At 45.7% G+C, this 13,823-nt stretch overlaps 1 protein-coding gene across 1 annotated transcript in view; it reads left to right on the forward strand.

Annotated features, from left to right (window-relative positions):
* Nucleotides 1-13,823, forward strand: part of Spats2 (spermatogenesis associated serine rich 2) — a 71,706-nt gene that overhangs the window by 18,757 nt on the left and 39,126 nt on the right. The window contains 1 exon segment of the mRNA XM_051160326.1: nt 6,599-6,864. Within this exon segment, the coding sequence (XP_051016283.1) occupies nt 6,840-6,864 (25 nt within the window). The 5' untranslated portion in view covers nt 6,599-6,839.

The following is a 13,823-nucleotide window of genomic DNA, read 5'->3' on the forward strand; positions in this document are numbered from 1 at the left end:
AGCATGGCAGTGCAGTCCTGGAATGCTAGCATTGCAGACGGACAGGCAGACACACTGAGGGTCAGGCCAGCATGGCGGTGCAGTCCTGGAATGCTAGCATTGCAGACAGACAGGCAGACAGACTGAGGGTCAGGCCAGCATGGCGGTGCAGTCCTGGAATGCTAGCATTGCAGACAGACAGGCAGACAGACTGAGGGTCAGGCCAGCATGGCGGTGCAGTCCTGGAATATGCTAGCATTGCAGACAGACAGGCAGACAGACTGAGGGTCAGGCCAGCATGGCGGTGCAGTCCTGGAATGCTAGCATTGCAGACAGACAGGCAGACACACTGAGGGTCAGGCCTCCATAAACAACAACAAAGCCAAACAGAACACGTTGTTGTTTGCTTGTTTGTTTCGAGACAGGGTCTCTCTGTGTAGCCTTGGCTGTCCTGGAACTAAATGCTTGCCCTGTAAGCAAGAGAAACCCTACTTCCCTTTAGAAGACTTTTCTTAGCTATTAGTCCCAAAGCCCAGACTAATCAGCCGTGTTGGTTGGATGCCTTTAATCTCAACACTGAGGAGACCAAACAGGCCAGTCTCTGAGATCCAGGCCATCCAGTGCCACATAGTGGAAGCCTGCCTCACACAACAACAGAAGAAAAACCAGCAAGCCCAGCCATGTTATGGGTTAAATGGGTGTGGGGTTTTTGTTTGTTTTTGCTTTTTAAACAGGACTTTGCTATGTATGGCCTGGAGGCCCCGCAGTCTTCTTGTCTCAGCCTCCAAGTGTTGGGATTACAGGCGTGTCCACTACCCTTTCTTTTTGCTTTTTATGAACTATTTAATGTAGTAATATAAAATCTCTTTAAGTAGTTCCGTGTCTGGGATAGGGACTGGAGAGATGGTTTAGAGGCTAAGAGCATTTGCTGCTCTTGAGAGGACCCAGGCAGCTCACAACCCTCTAGAAGCTCCAGAGCAGGGCGTCTGGTGTGTGTCCTGCATGCTTGCAAAACACTCATGTACAAAAAAATAGGTTTAAATATCTGTATTGTTCATATGTAGAGAATCATTGTAAAACAGGATATATATTTTATTCCTTAAAATGTCTTATTAAATTACGATTATATTTTTCTTGGTATTTGCTAAAACAAACATTTGAATGTCTAGGGAAAAGTGAAGAAAGGTTAATTAAACTGCTGCTAAATAATTCAGCATGTTTTAGTTGCTTAGCTGATGAGAGCCACCCTCTTGCAGAATGCCTGGTTGCAAGTATCTGCACGACGGAGAAAGCAATTACTTGTCTGTAGGTGTGCGCTGCCTTGACCTCTGACCTTGACCTCTGACCTCGCTGCTTTCTTCCACTATGCCTTTGTCATTGTGTTGGGGCCAGTTAGTGTTCATCTACCTTCAGAAGTTAGGCTTGATTGTAATCACAATCTGTGCATTTAAGGTTTTTTGTTTTTTTTTTCCTCTTTCTTTTTCCTGAGACAGGGTTTCTTTGTGTAGCCTTGGCTGTCCTGGACTCACTGTGTAGACCAGGCTGGCCTCAAACTCACAGAGATCACCCGGCCTCTGCCTCCTGAGTGCTGGGGTTAAAGGTGTGCGCCACCACACCCAGCTTTTAGATTTTCAAAAAAATTTTACATGTATGGATATTTTATCTGCATGTATGTCTGGTGAGCACTTGCATGCCTGGTGCCTGTGGAGGCCAGAGGAAGACAGTGGGTCCCCTGGAACTCGGGTGACCAGGCGAGTGTGAGCCACCATGTGGGTGCTGGAAATTGAACCTGGGTCTTGCAAGAGCAGTCAGTGCTCTTAGCTGCTGAGCATCTCTCCAGCCCCCAGAGGGCATATCTTAATTTAAGGAATTTCGCTATGGACTAGCAAATCCTGGCTCATTTGCATTTCTTTTATGTTCTGCTTGAAAATAATGTTATTCCTCCATTAGCTCGTCCTCCTCTATACATCTATATATTATGTATTTAAAAGAAACCAGTAGACACTTGAAATTCTCAAAATCTCACCCTGCCCCTCAGTCCATTAGTTCATAACTACATTTTTTCACTTTATGATGTATTATGTGTCTATATCTATCCCTTTCCTAGTACTAGGAGTTGAATCTAGCCATGGCCATGTACATGTTAGGCAGTCACTACCTTAGTTGCCTGGAACTTTGTTTGTAGACCAGGCTAGCCTCAACCTAAGGCATTAAAGGTGTGCACGACTTCACCTGACCCTCCCATAACTTTTTATTAGAAACATTAAACATAGTAGGTTTGTGTTAATATTGTCTATAAATTAATAATTTTTAAGTTAACTGGAATATTAGAACTTGCTTTTTGGTGTGCATGGAATCTCCCTTTGTGAATTGAAAACAATAAATACAGTTGTTCTTAATTGTCCTGTCTTGTTTTTTCTTATTATGATACTTGCTAAATGCCCAGTGCCTCAGGAATACAGGAGGCAGGGACTTTACATGCGTGTGTCGTTGAGAAAGGTGAAGGAATCAGAACTGCTTAACTGTTTTATCGGAGAATAATATGGAGCCTGACAGGGTGGTATTGGCTTTGATTTTTCTTAAAAACCTACTTTATGTGTGGTTCCTTAATGCCTCGACCTCCCTTCCAACCCACCAACCCTAGGTAGGCATCGAAGGTTAGTAGGGAGGGAGAATTAGGCGTTTTTAGACTCAGTTCCTTAGGGCAGTCCAGTCAAACAGCAGACAGCTGCAGCAAACAGAAACAAACAGCCACAGCAGAATAAATCAGGAGTGGGGCAATGTCAGGGACCAACTGCAGCTTCTTAGAAGTTCTCCCTGGAGCGGTTCTCTGTAGGACCGGCTCAAAGCAAAGCGATGCAAAGAATGCTAAGAGATGCAAAGTGACATCTGTGTTTTGTTTTGGCTCCTATGTATATCCTCTCAGAGTCTGTACCAGGGTGTTTTTCAATTGGCAAACGCCACGCCCTGCACGAAGCAGTTCCCAGCTGACAGAGGTCACACACCCTCCACAAGTCTGTTTCCAGCTAACAAATATCATGTGCACTCTCACAGGCAGTTTCACATCCCACACTTGGGAATAAAAACGAAAACATGTTTACATCCACGACAGGGCAGCACATGCCTTTAATCCCAGCGCTTGGGACAGAGGCAGGTGCTTCTCCATGAGTTTGAGGCTAGTTGAGTCTGCATATGGAGCTCCAGGCCAGCTGAGACTACAAAGTAAGAGCCTGTCTGAAAACAAAAGGCAAGACTAGTACAGCACAGGGATTGGGTTTGGGTCACAGCCACCTGCGTGAAGAGGGGGGTACAGACAGCTCTGTCAGCAGGTTAGCTAAAACAGAGACAGACAAACGTATGTATGGATTTCTTCTCTGGTGCATTTGCGCTCCCACCCATGCTTAAAGGGTGGTGCTGTTGACTAAGTAAGCAAGCTGGGGACTTGTGTCTTTTAGTAGTAAAAAAGAGGAGCCATATGGACTCTATGGCCTCTTATTTTCTATGTAGAATATCCTCTGGTTAGAATATCAACTATTCTTGCCTGTTCTTACACTAGGCAGAATGTCCTCCTTGGGGCTTACGTCACTGTTTAACACTGTTTAACACATGCTTGTGAGATTCAGCTGTGTGCTCCCCTCTTTAACTCCTGATCACACCCTGGTGTGTTGGTACCCGTGAAGACTGACTCTAGGCTCCAAATGCACGTGTGCTCAAGTGTCTTCGATACATACTGTAGGGTTAGTACGCTGTCCCCCTGAGTACGCGTAACGCCTAAGACAATGCAAGTGCTGTGTAAGTGGTTGTTGTATTATATTGTTTAGGGATCAGTGACAAGAAAGAAAAGTGGTGGCGCACGCCTTTAATCGCAGCGCTTGGGAGGCAGAGGCAGGTGGATCGCTGTGAGTTCGAGGCCAGCCTGGACTACAAAGTGAGTCCAGGACAGTCAAGGCTACACAGAGAAACCCTGTCTCGGAAAACCAAAAAAAAAAAAAAAAAAAAAAGAAAGAAAAGTGTTCACATGTACAGTTCAGTGGCAACGAAATCTTTTTCCAGAATATTTTAATTTTATGTGTGTGAGTGTTTTGTCTGCATATGTGTATATATACTATGTGCCTGAGGAGGCCAGATCTCCTGGAACTAGATTCACAGCTGGCTGAGAGCTGCCATGTGGCTGCTGAGAACCAGATGCAGGCAGGTCCGGTGTCCTGGAGTCACTCAGTAGACCAGACTGGCCTTGAATTCAGAGAGATCCCCCTGCCTCTTCCTCCCATGTGCTGGGATTAAAGGCGTGTGTCACCGTGCCCGGCTTAGAGCCTGTATTTAGCATAATTTTTAAAAATTGAGTCTTTGTGAATTTCATATCAGTCAAACTAATACCACCCCTTTCCCAGTTCTCTCTTATCTGCCTTCTGCCCTTGCAACCTCCCTCCAAAAAATTTAAAGTAAAATAAAATAAAACAAAAAACGTCTTGCCATGGAAGCTGGAAGCTGTGGTGTGTCACTGTTTGTCACACAGAATACCCTTGGGCCTAACAGCCTTACTTGCTGATGTTCATTGCAGTGGATCATTGGCCTAGCTTCTGCTAACCCATCAATACTGGATCCTCACCAGGGCTTTTCCTGGATTCCATACTGTTGCCCTGTGTCATGGAGATCCTGCAGCTTTGGCTCTACTGGACAGGCCCCTCCATGTGCTCTGTCAGCTCATATATGGAGTAAATGTTGGGGTGGGTCAACTCAAAGCCCTGGCCCTGGGCCTGAGTGGTAGTGAGTTGGTCAAGCCCGCCAGCTCTCTCATATCCATGCTACCTGGGCCAGCTCTCTTCAGAACATACATACATTCATTTATTCATTTATTTATTTATTTATATGCGCATTAGTATGAATGTGTCAGGTCTCTTGATACTGGATTATGTGAGCTGCCATGTGGGTGCTAAGATTTGAACCTAGATCCTTTGGAAGAGCAGACAGTGCTCTTAACCACTGAGCCATCTCTCCAGACCCCAGACCATTTAAAAAATGATATCTTGTATGTATGGATATATATGACTATGTGTCCATAATACACGAGAAATCCCATTGATTGGTTCACATATCCAATACAATTTTTTATTTTTCAGTTTTAAGCATTCCAATGTATGTATACTTTTTATTTTGTAATTTCTGACAAATAATAATGTTGAGCTTCTTTTTAAATTATTTTAAAAGACTTAAACTTTTTATTTACTTTGTATGTATGTATTCATGTATGGTATGCCATGGCGTACATATGCAGAACGGAGGACAGTGTTTAGCCAGGCCCCTGGCACAGAGGCGTAAGTACAGCTTTGTTGGGAATTGAACTCAGGACCTCGGGAGGAGCACTTGGGAGGCAGAGGCAGGCAGATCTCTGAGTTCAAGGCCAGCCTGGTCCACAAAGCAAGTCCAGGACAGCCAAGGCTACAAAGAGAAACCCTGCTAACAAACAAACAAACAAACAAACAAACAAACCCCCCAAACCAAAGCCTTTTTAGTGTGACCTATGATATAGGCAGCAAAATATATGCATTTATAAGTGTATAGCTCAGTAAGTTATATATTAAAAATAAACTCAGTCATGTAGCACATGTGGTCAGGACTGCTTCATTCTATCAATCCTCCAGTACGTTCACTGCACGTCCTCTGTGTGCTGGGATTAAAGGCATGTGCCTCCACTGCCCAGCATAACAATATCTCAGAATAAAAGCGAAAGTGGGGGGGGGGACACACAAAAGTATGCTTTTTAAAATGTATTAAAATATAACTATTATTTCTCCCTTCCAGCCTCTCTCTCCTATCTCAAATTCATGGCCTCCCTCTTTAATTATTCTTCTTACATGTATGTATGCAAATAAATATATAAAGGCAACCTCCATTGATACATTTATATGTATTTGTTGTTGCTTATGTACATGTTTTCAGGCTGACCTCTCGGGGTTGTGTAGCCACTTACGGGCTCGTCCCCAGGGAGACTGAGGCTCCCCATGTGAGCAGTTATCGGTTGCTTTTATTTCTGCACCTGAGGGTGAGGCCTGAGGGGGCTTCCCTCACCCACAGCCTTTCAGCTCGTGTTGTATTGTTCAGGTCTTATTTGGCAACTGTTTTTAGTTGAGTATCATGGGTGTAGCTTTCCTGCCATGTCTAGATGCAGTCTGTCTTTTAGTCTGTCTTTTCTCCTGTCTTCCATAGTGTTCCCCTGGCCTTAGGCGTAGGCTGTGTTTTGATGTATCGGTCTGGGCTGGGCGCCCCAGGTGAGCACTTCCCTCCATCTCCTCCTTTGTGGCTTTCTGTGCTAGTCTCCGTTGGCTGCAAAAAGACGCTTTGGTGAAGGGTTGGCGCTGTACTTAGGCCTCCGTGCCAGCGGCTGGCTTGAGCTCCAGAGATCTGGTGAGTCCCAAAGAGAGGAGAAGTGGCCAGAAGGGAAAGCGTACTTTTCAACTAAGATGATCAGACTCTAAGATTAAGTTTTCTTTAGAAAAGTGGTGCTTTTCATTAACTAAAACTAGTTTTGCGGAAATTCAAAATCCACAAATGTCATTTATAGAGTTTTTCCTGATATTTGTTACCATAATAGTAAATAAGTTTGTATTTTTCCTTCTAGAATCTCACTGGAAACCGACATGACTGTCTGCAATGATACATCCTGACAAGACGTCGATACCAAAGAAGGAAGAGAAATTAAGAGCTAGTGAGCAGAAGTTTAAACGACCAGGATTTTGTATTTATTACGTCCAACTACAGACTTCAATTGCCTACTTTTAAATTAGCAGGATTCCCAGAACTTGGACAAAGACATTTTCTTCTGTTATTTTTTTTTTCCCCCTGAGCGTGAGAAAACTGCAATGTCTAGGAAACAAAGCCAGAAGGGTAAGATCACATACATGCATAAATTATGAAAAGAATTATTGCTGCCACCCGAGGATGTGTGTAGTTCAGTGTAGCGCTTGCCTGGCACGCACGGGACCGTGGATTTTATTCTCTGGCACTGAGAATAAGCAAAACCAAAGCGTGGGGTTGGGGACTAAGGCTCTCACGCCCTTGCTGACACGCATGAGGCCAGCCTGGATTGGCTCCGCAAGGAGGGCAAAACATTAGAGCCCAGGCACTGTGTAGATAGAGCAGTGGTCCTCACGTCTGTCGGTCTGTTGGAAGTGTTCCGAGTGACTCTGCTGGGGTTGTATAGGGTTTCATTTTGTGTAGACGTACGTCTGGGAATGGATCTCCATAAAAAGTTCTTTTGTACTGAGATTCATCCCGTTGTAGTGCATTTGTCAGAGAGCGAGATGAGGCCTGGTAGTGCATTGTTGCAAAGTGAGCGTGGGAGGAGACGGCTCCCTGCAGGATGCTTCCTGTTCCTAGGGAGAGGAAGTGGAGCAAGAGTGAATGCTTCCAGGTTTTGCTTCCTTCCTTAGCTTTGCTACTCTGGCAGAGTGGAAGGTTCAGGCAAGAAGTACCAAGAGGTCATAGTGTGGGGAAGCAAGCCACAGGCTGCAGGAAGCCCTCCTCAAATGCGCTGGGGTAGCTGCAGAGTCACAACATGAGGCTGCTGCAAACAGCTGCTGTGCTCACAGAGCGATGACTTTGCTCTCCTGTTCCTTTTAATTTTCAATATGATGTTCTTCAATTCAAAGCAGATACACCGATTGAGGTGTTAACATATTAAATATAGAGGAAACACTTTAATTTTGGTTTGACAGTTCGTAAACCTCATAAGGCATTGCCAGAGCTGCTTTAGTTTTGAGAGCTGTTTCTTCATTATATATTTACAGGCTTTCATAAAGGAAGCTTGGGCCATACGGAGTGTGCTCTGTGGAATGATTTACAAACTAGGGAAAAATTATAGCCTGAGTTTATTTCCTTTTAGTCAGCGTGTCATACGATGGTTTTTCCTCCAATTACTCTTGAAAAGTCAAGCTTCTGTATCCCTTCTCAGATGAGAACTACAGTAATGAAAGCAAGACTCATCTCTTTAAATCAGCGGATTTACTCTGACAAGAACAGCTCTCACATTTTTAAGGTGTATTTTTATTTATGTGTATGTGTGCATGTATGCTTGTCTATATGTGCACCACATGTGTGCACGTACCTACGGAGCCCAGAAGGGCATGTCAAATTCCTTAAAATTGAAGTTACAGGTGGTTGTGAGCCTTCACGTGGGTGCTCGGAACCAGATCTGGTCCTCTGTAAGAGCAGCAAGTGCTCTTAACGACCACGCCCCTGAGCCGGCCTGCTGCTCTTCCCATTCCTGGGTTGTTGGCTGTGCTCCTCAGGCACAAGGGAGCAGAAGCAGTGAACCCCTGCATGCCTTCCGGGATCAGCTGCTGGAGACAGATCAATTTTATTTGTGGTGAAGGAGGGGCATATAGAACTTTGGGGTGGGTGGGATGTGCAGGCTGGGTGGCTGTCACTGGCTGAAGGGCTAAGATGCCTCATTAACATGGAGGAGTCGCAGGTGCTTGCTGAAGGGGTTCTTATTGTGAGGAAGGGAGCTGCGCCTGTGGTTTCCCTGAGGACGACATGACGTTTCTCAGGTAGAGAATGTGGGGATTCGGGCTCCCCAGATCAGTCAGATAGGAGGGAGCCCCGCTGACAAAGGGAGTCATGAAGGGCTGCAACCTTAGTCGTGGGGTCCAACACTGCCCCCCCAGCTCCAAGAGCATGGTTTAAAAAGTATTTCCTTTGTTTTTTTCAGATTATAGTATCATTATATCACTTCTGTCTTTCCTTTCTCCTCCTAACCTCCCCCAGACCCCTCCTTGCTCAGTTTCAAACTTATGGCCTCTTTTTTAATATAAGTGTTTGCATTTAGGAAGACTATCATGACATACTGTATAGTATTATTTAGAGCAACCTAGAAATCATCTCAAGTGGCATTTTTGTCCTAAACTTCCTATCTCTGATTTGTTCCCTTTCCATGCATAATTCTCCATTATTTATACATCTTAAAGGTTTGTAGTTTGTTGGTTTGTGTGCGTGTGTGCGTGTGTGGGTGTACACAAGACAGGACAACCTTTGGTTTGTTCCTCAGGTACTGTCCACCTGGTTTTTGAAACAAGGTCTCTCAGTGCCCTGGGTGGGGCTTGCCAATTAGCTCGGCTGGCCACCAAACTTGCAGTACCCACCTGCCTCTTCCACCCAGTACTGGACTTAGTCAGATGCTACCAAGCTCAGCTTTGGTTTGGACGTTAAACCAGGGTTCTGATGTTTGCACAGCAAATACCTTAGAACTGAGCTATCTCCTTGACCTCATTGTTTGTTTGTTTTTCTAAATGTCAGGGTTTTGTTTGTTTGTTGTTTTGGTTTTTCGAGACTGGGTTTCTCTTGTAGTCCTGGTTGTCCTGGACTCACTTTGTGGACCAGGCTGGCCTCGAACTCACAATGATCCACCTGCCTCTGCCTCCCGAGTACTTTGATTAAAGGCGTCCATCACCATGCCTGGCCAATTGTCAGTATGTTTTTCTTAAAGTACTACTTGCGGAAGAAAAGACTATCCCTCAGATAGTAAGATTGGTGTCTTCAGTTTTGAACCTAGAAGCATAAGCTAGAAGGTCTGTGACGGTAGCTTGCTTGGGTTTTTGGGTTTTTGTTGTTGTTGTTGTTGTTGTTGTTTTAGCCCTAGCTTTCCTAGGACTCTTGTCACTCTGTAGACCAGGTTGCCCTCAAACTCTAGAGACATGCCTGCTTCTGCCTTACCAGTGGGATCAAAGTTGTGTGCCACCACCTGGCAACAGTAGCTTTCGTGCTTGCCCTTGTGTGGAGAACCCTGGTCCCTACACTCCAGTGGTTCCTGTGAAGAGACAGCTGCCCTTAGCACTTGAGAGTTGTTCTCCAGGCTGGTGTGAGAAGAACAGGTCTGGGGCTCACTGCTCAGGAAGGAGCTAAGACAGCCCTCACCTGCCCCTGTAGTCACTTATGGCAGCTTCCTGACCCCTCTTCCATGAGCTAGCATGTAGGCTACCTGTCTGCTTTGTCCCCTCATCCATCCATATGTCCCTCTGTCTCTCCTTCCTCCTCTCCCCTCCTTCTATGCCTTCCTCCATCCCCTCTTTCCTTCTACCTGGACCTCCCTCCTTTCCTTTCTTCTTTCCTTCTGTCCCTCCCTCTTTTCTTCCCTTCTGTCCATCTTATAATCCAGCGCTAGGGAGACAGATGTGTTTCTGGTACTCACTGGCCGGCCAGCCTAGTCCAGTTGGCAAAGTTCAGAGCAGTGAGAGACACTGTCTGAGAAATGCTCGCTTGGACTGGACTGTCTCATGCTTGGTTTGCTCTGTTCTTGCAATAAGTACTTCTGCAGGAGTTTTTTTTTTTTGTTTTGTTTTGTTTTGTTTTTTTTTTTGTTTTTTTTAAACATTGGACAGGCATTTATTTTCAGTTTACTTAAAAAAAAAAAAAGATTTATTTATTTATTATGTATACAGTGTTTCACCTGCAGGCTAGAAGAAGGCACCAGATCTTACTATAGATGGTTGTGAGACACCATATGGTTTCTGGGAATCGAACTCAGGACCTTTGGAAGAGCAGACAGTGCTCTTAACCTCTGAGCCATCTCACAGCCCTCTGTTTAGTCTTTAATGGAACCGCCGATTGGTTTACAGTAGAAGTTGCCCCTTATGCTGCAGCAGTAGTAGTGATGCTCCAGGGCTCCTGCCCGGGCTCCAGCGCCGGCCTCTTGCCTGAGCTTGTTTTCTGGGTTTTATTTTGGTTTTATGTCATCACCAGGACTAAAACAACTTTTGCCTGATTTCTTTCCTCTCTTTCTCCCGTCTTCACATCTCCTCTCCTCTCCCTCAGGCTTTCCTCTCCTTCTGCCTTAGCCTTCCAGATACTGAGGTTATAAGCCAAACACCAGTACTCAGGAGGCGGACGGATCGCTGTGAGTTCAAGGCCAGCCTGGTCTGCAAAGCCAAGCCCAGGGCAGCCAAAGCTACACAGAGAAACCCTGTCTCGAAAAACTAAAATAAAGAAAGAAAAAGTAAAACAAAACTTGGTGTTTATAAAGATGTCAGTGGTAATTGAAGTAGCATCGTTTCTGAGCAGTCCTAACTGTGTGCTATTTGAAATTATTCTAAGAGTTCCAAGTGTGCCCTGATAGACTGAAGAAGTGAGTGTGGGTGGCTGGGACCCTTCATCTTTCTTGACTCTTGCCTGAGAATCATTTAACACAATTTCTGTCTTTAAAAGTGTATCTCCAGTCAGGCATGGTGGCGCACACCTTTAATACCAGCACTCGGGAGACAGAGGCAGGTAGATCGGTTTGTGAGTTCAAGGCCAGCCTGGTCTACAAAGCGAGTCCAGGACAGCCAAGGCTAACACAGAGAGACCTTGTCTTGAAAAATCAAAAAAACAAAATAAAACAAAACAAAACCCCCAGACAAACAAGTAAATTAATAAGCCCAAAACAAACAAAAGTGTATCTCTGAAAATTCATAACTGGTCAGAGTGCAGAGAATTAGTGACTGTTGAATGCTCAGCATAAATGAGATATTTATATCACTTCCTCCAGATCCCAGGGCGTATCTTGGAGGAGGGACAGATGTGTGGTGGACTCTGGGCACAGCCTGCCTCTATACTTTTGACCTCAGGGCAGCTGTGGTAACTTCCACAAAATATCCAGATTGAACCTGTTGCGCAGTCATGGGAGAGGGAGTGGCTCAAGGGACTCCGCCCCCACCTGTGCCCCCACACCCCCCCCCACACCCGTGCCCCCACCCCTGGCCCCCCACCCCCCCACCCCCTCTCACCCCCCCACTCCTCCCCACCCCCCCAGCCATGTGCAGCTAATACTTGATGAGGAAGAGGGCATGGTCTTAGTGGTGTGGTCCCTGGCCAGGTTCCCATGTTCCTGTGACCAACTCCAGTGACATTTACTGGTTACAAAAAGGGTGTTGGCTACAGAGATGGCTCAGGGTTAAGAGCACCTATGGTTCTTGAGCACCTGGTGGGAGGTAGGTGGCTTGTAATGCAGACATGAGGAAGGATTTGAACTTCCATCCTGAGCTCAGGTATGCACTGTAAAGCCCAGCACTGGGAGGGAGAAGAAGGGAGAGCACGCCTTACACAACAGCAACAGGCATGCTCTTACCACAGCTAAATAGAAAACCAAGTTCTGACTGTGTGTGTGTCTGTGTCTGTGTGTGTGTTGGTGTGTCTCTCTGTGTGTCTGTATGTGTGCACAGATGCCCGTATTCACATGTGGAGGCAGGAGGCCAGCCTTAAGTGTCATTCATTCCTCAGGAGCCATCCACTTTGGTTTTTGAGACAGGGTCCTTCACTGGCCTGGCTGAGCTGACTGGCCAGCAAGCTCCAGGGATCTGCCTGTGTCTGCCTCCTGGGATTACAAACACAAGCACAAACCTGCCTGGCTTTTTAGAAATGAGTTCTGGGGTTGGAGAGCTGGCTCAGCAGTTATGAGCACTGGCTGCTTCTGCAGAGGACCTAGGTTCAGTTCCCAACGCCTGCATGGCAGTTCACAGCCATCCATAGCTGAGCTGTGGGGACCCAGCACCTCTCTGGCTGCCTTGGGCAGTGCGCTGTCTCCCTGGTCCTCTGACTCTTTAGGGCTTGGGATGTGGGTGAATTCTGAGTTAACTAAGACTCAGTGCCCAGGACCGTCAACAGCAGACCTGTGTTTAAACTGTCCAGCTTCGTCAGCTTGCATCTGCTCCTCTTTGTCCCCCCCCCTTCCTTTCCTCACCCATCTAGCTCTATTGCAGGCATGCACCACCACACCGTTTGCTTCGTATATTGGTTCATGTCTATTGGCAGGCTGCATAAACTCAAATAATATGGAAATTAATTTTGGGATCTGAGTGCAGAACTGCCATTTGTTTTTTCTGTAGTTTGTATTTGCTGGTGTGTTGTTGAGGGAACAGTTAACAGGCTGGTCATAACCCTCTTCTAATATCGACCATAAATTGCTATGTTGCTCTAAGTGTCCCCTCTCTCCTGAGATTGGTGGCTTGTATCTCTAATAAAATCATGACTGGTATCTTGGTGTCATCTCACTGCTCACTGATGGCTCTGTGGGGGAAACGGGGGTGCACTACAGCATTTGGCTGAGCTAGAGTCTGGGGAGGAACCCAGATGGTGGTGTTGGCTATATAGGGTCTTTCTTTCCATTGATGAAGATAGTTGGGAACCAGCATGCTAGTAATCGCCTGGAAGACTTCAGCTCGCACGCACCACGTTTGTGGACGCACCGCCTGATCCTTTTGTATTAACAGGTTATATATCTAAGTGAATTCGTGGTTTGTTGGTAACTGGCAAACAGAGATTGTCTTTAAAAAACGACGTGGCAGCCGGGCGTGGTGGCGCACACCTTTAATCCCAGCACTCGGGAGGCAGAGGCAGGCGGATCGCTGTGAGTTCGAGGCCAGCCTGGTCTACAGAGTGAGTCCAGGACAGCCAGGGCTACACAGAGAAACCCTGTCTCAAAAAAACCAAAAAACAAACAAACCCCAACATGGGCATTGCCGTGGTCGCTTTCACACTTGTAGTATTCACATTAGTCATAAAACTTGAATCTCCCATAGCAACTAGGAGGTATTTGGAACAAAGGTAAAATTTAAGCTCTAAATGAAACCTTAATTAATAAAAACCTTTGTAATTAATAACAAAAGAATTTGGAATATATTATCACATTTCAATTTTTTTTATACCCCCTTTGTCAGAATTTCCCCTGTTACTTTCTTTGTTGAGAGTTTAATTTCCAAACTAATCCAAGTAGGGTTCAGGAATCCGTAATGCTGAGAACAAAAGTCTTAGGTCCCAGTCTAGACTGCTGAGGTACGTTTTGGCATAAGGCTCCTCCGAGGGTGAACATGCAT

The sequence above is a fragment of the Acomys russatus genome, chromosome 17 (genome assembly GCF_903995435.1).
Source record: "Acomys russatus chromosome 17, mAcoRus1.1, whole genome shotgun sequence".
NCBI lineage: Eukaryota > Metazoa > Chordata > Mammalia > Rodentia > Muridae > Acomys > Acomys russatus.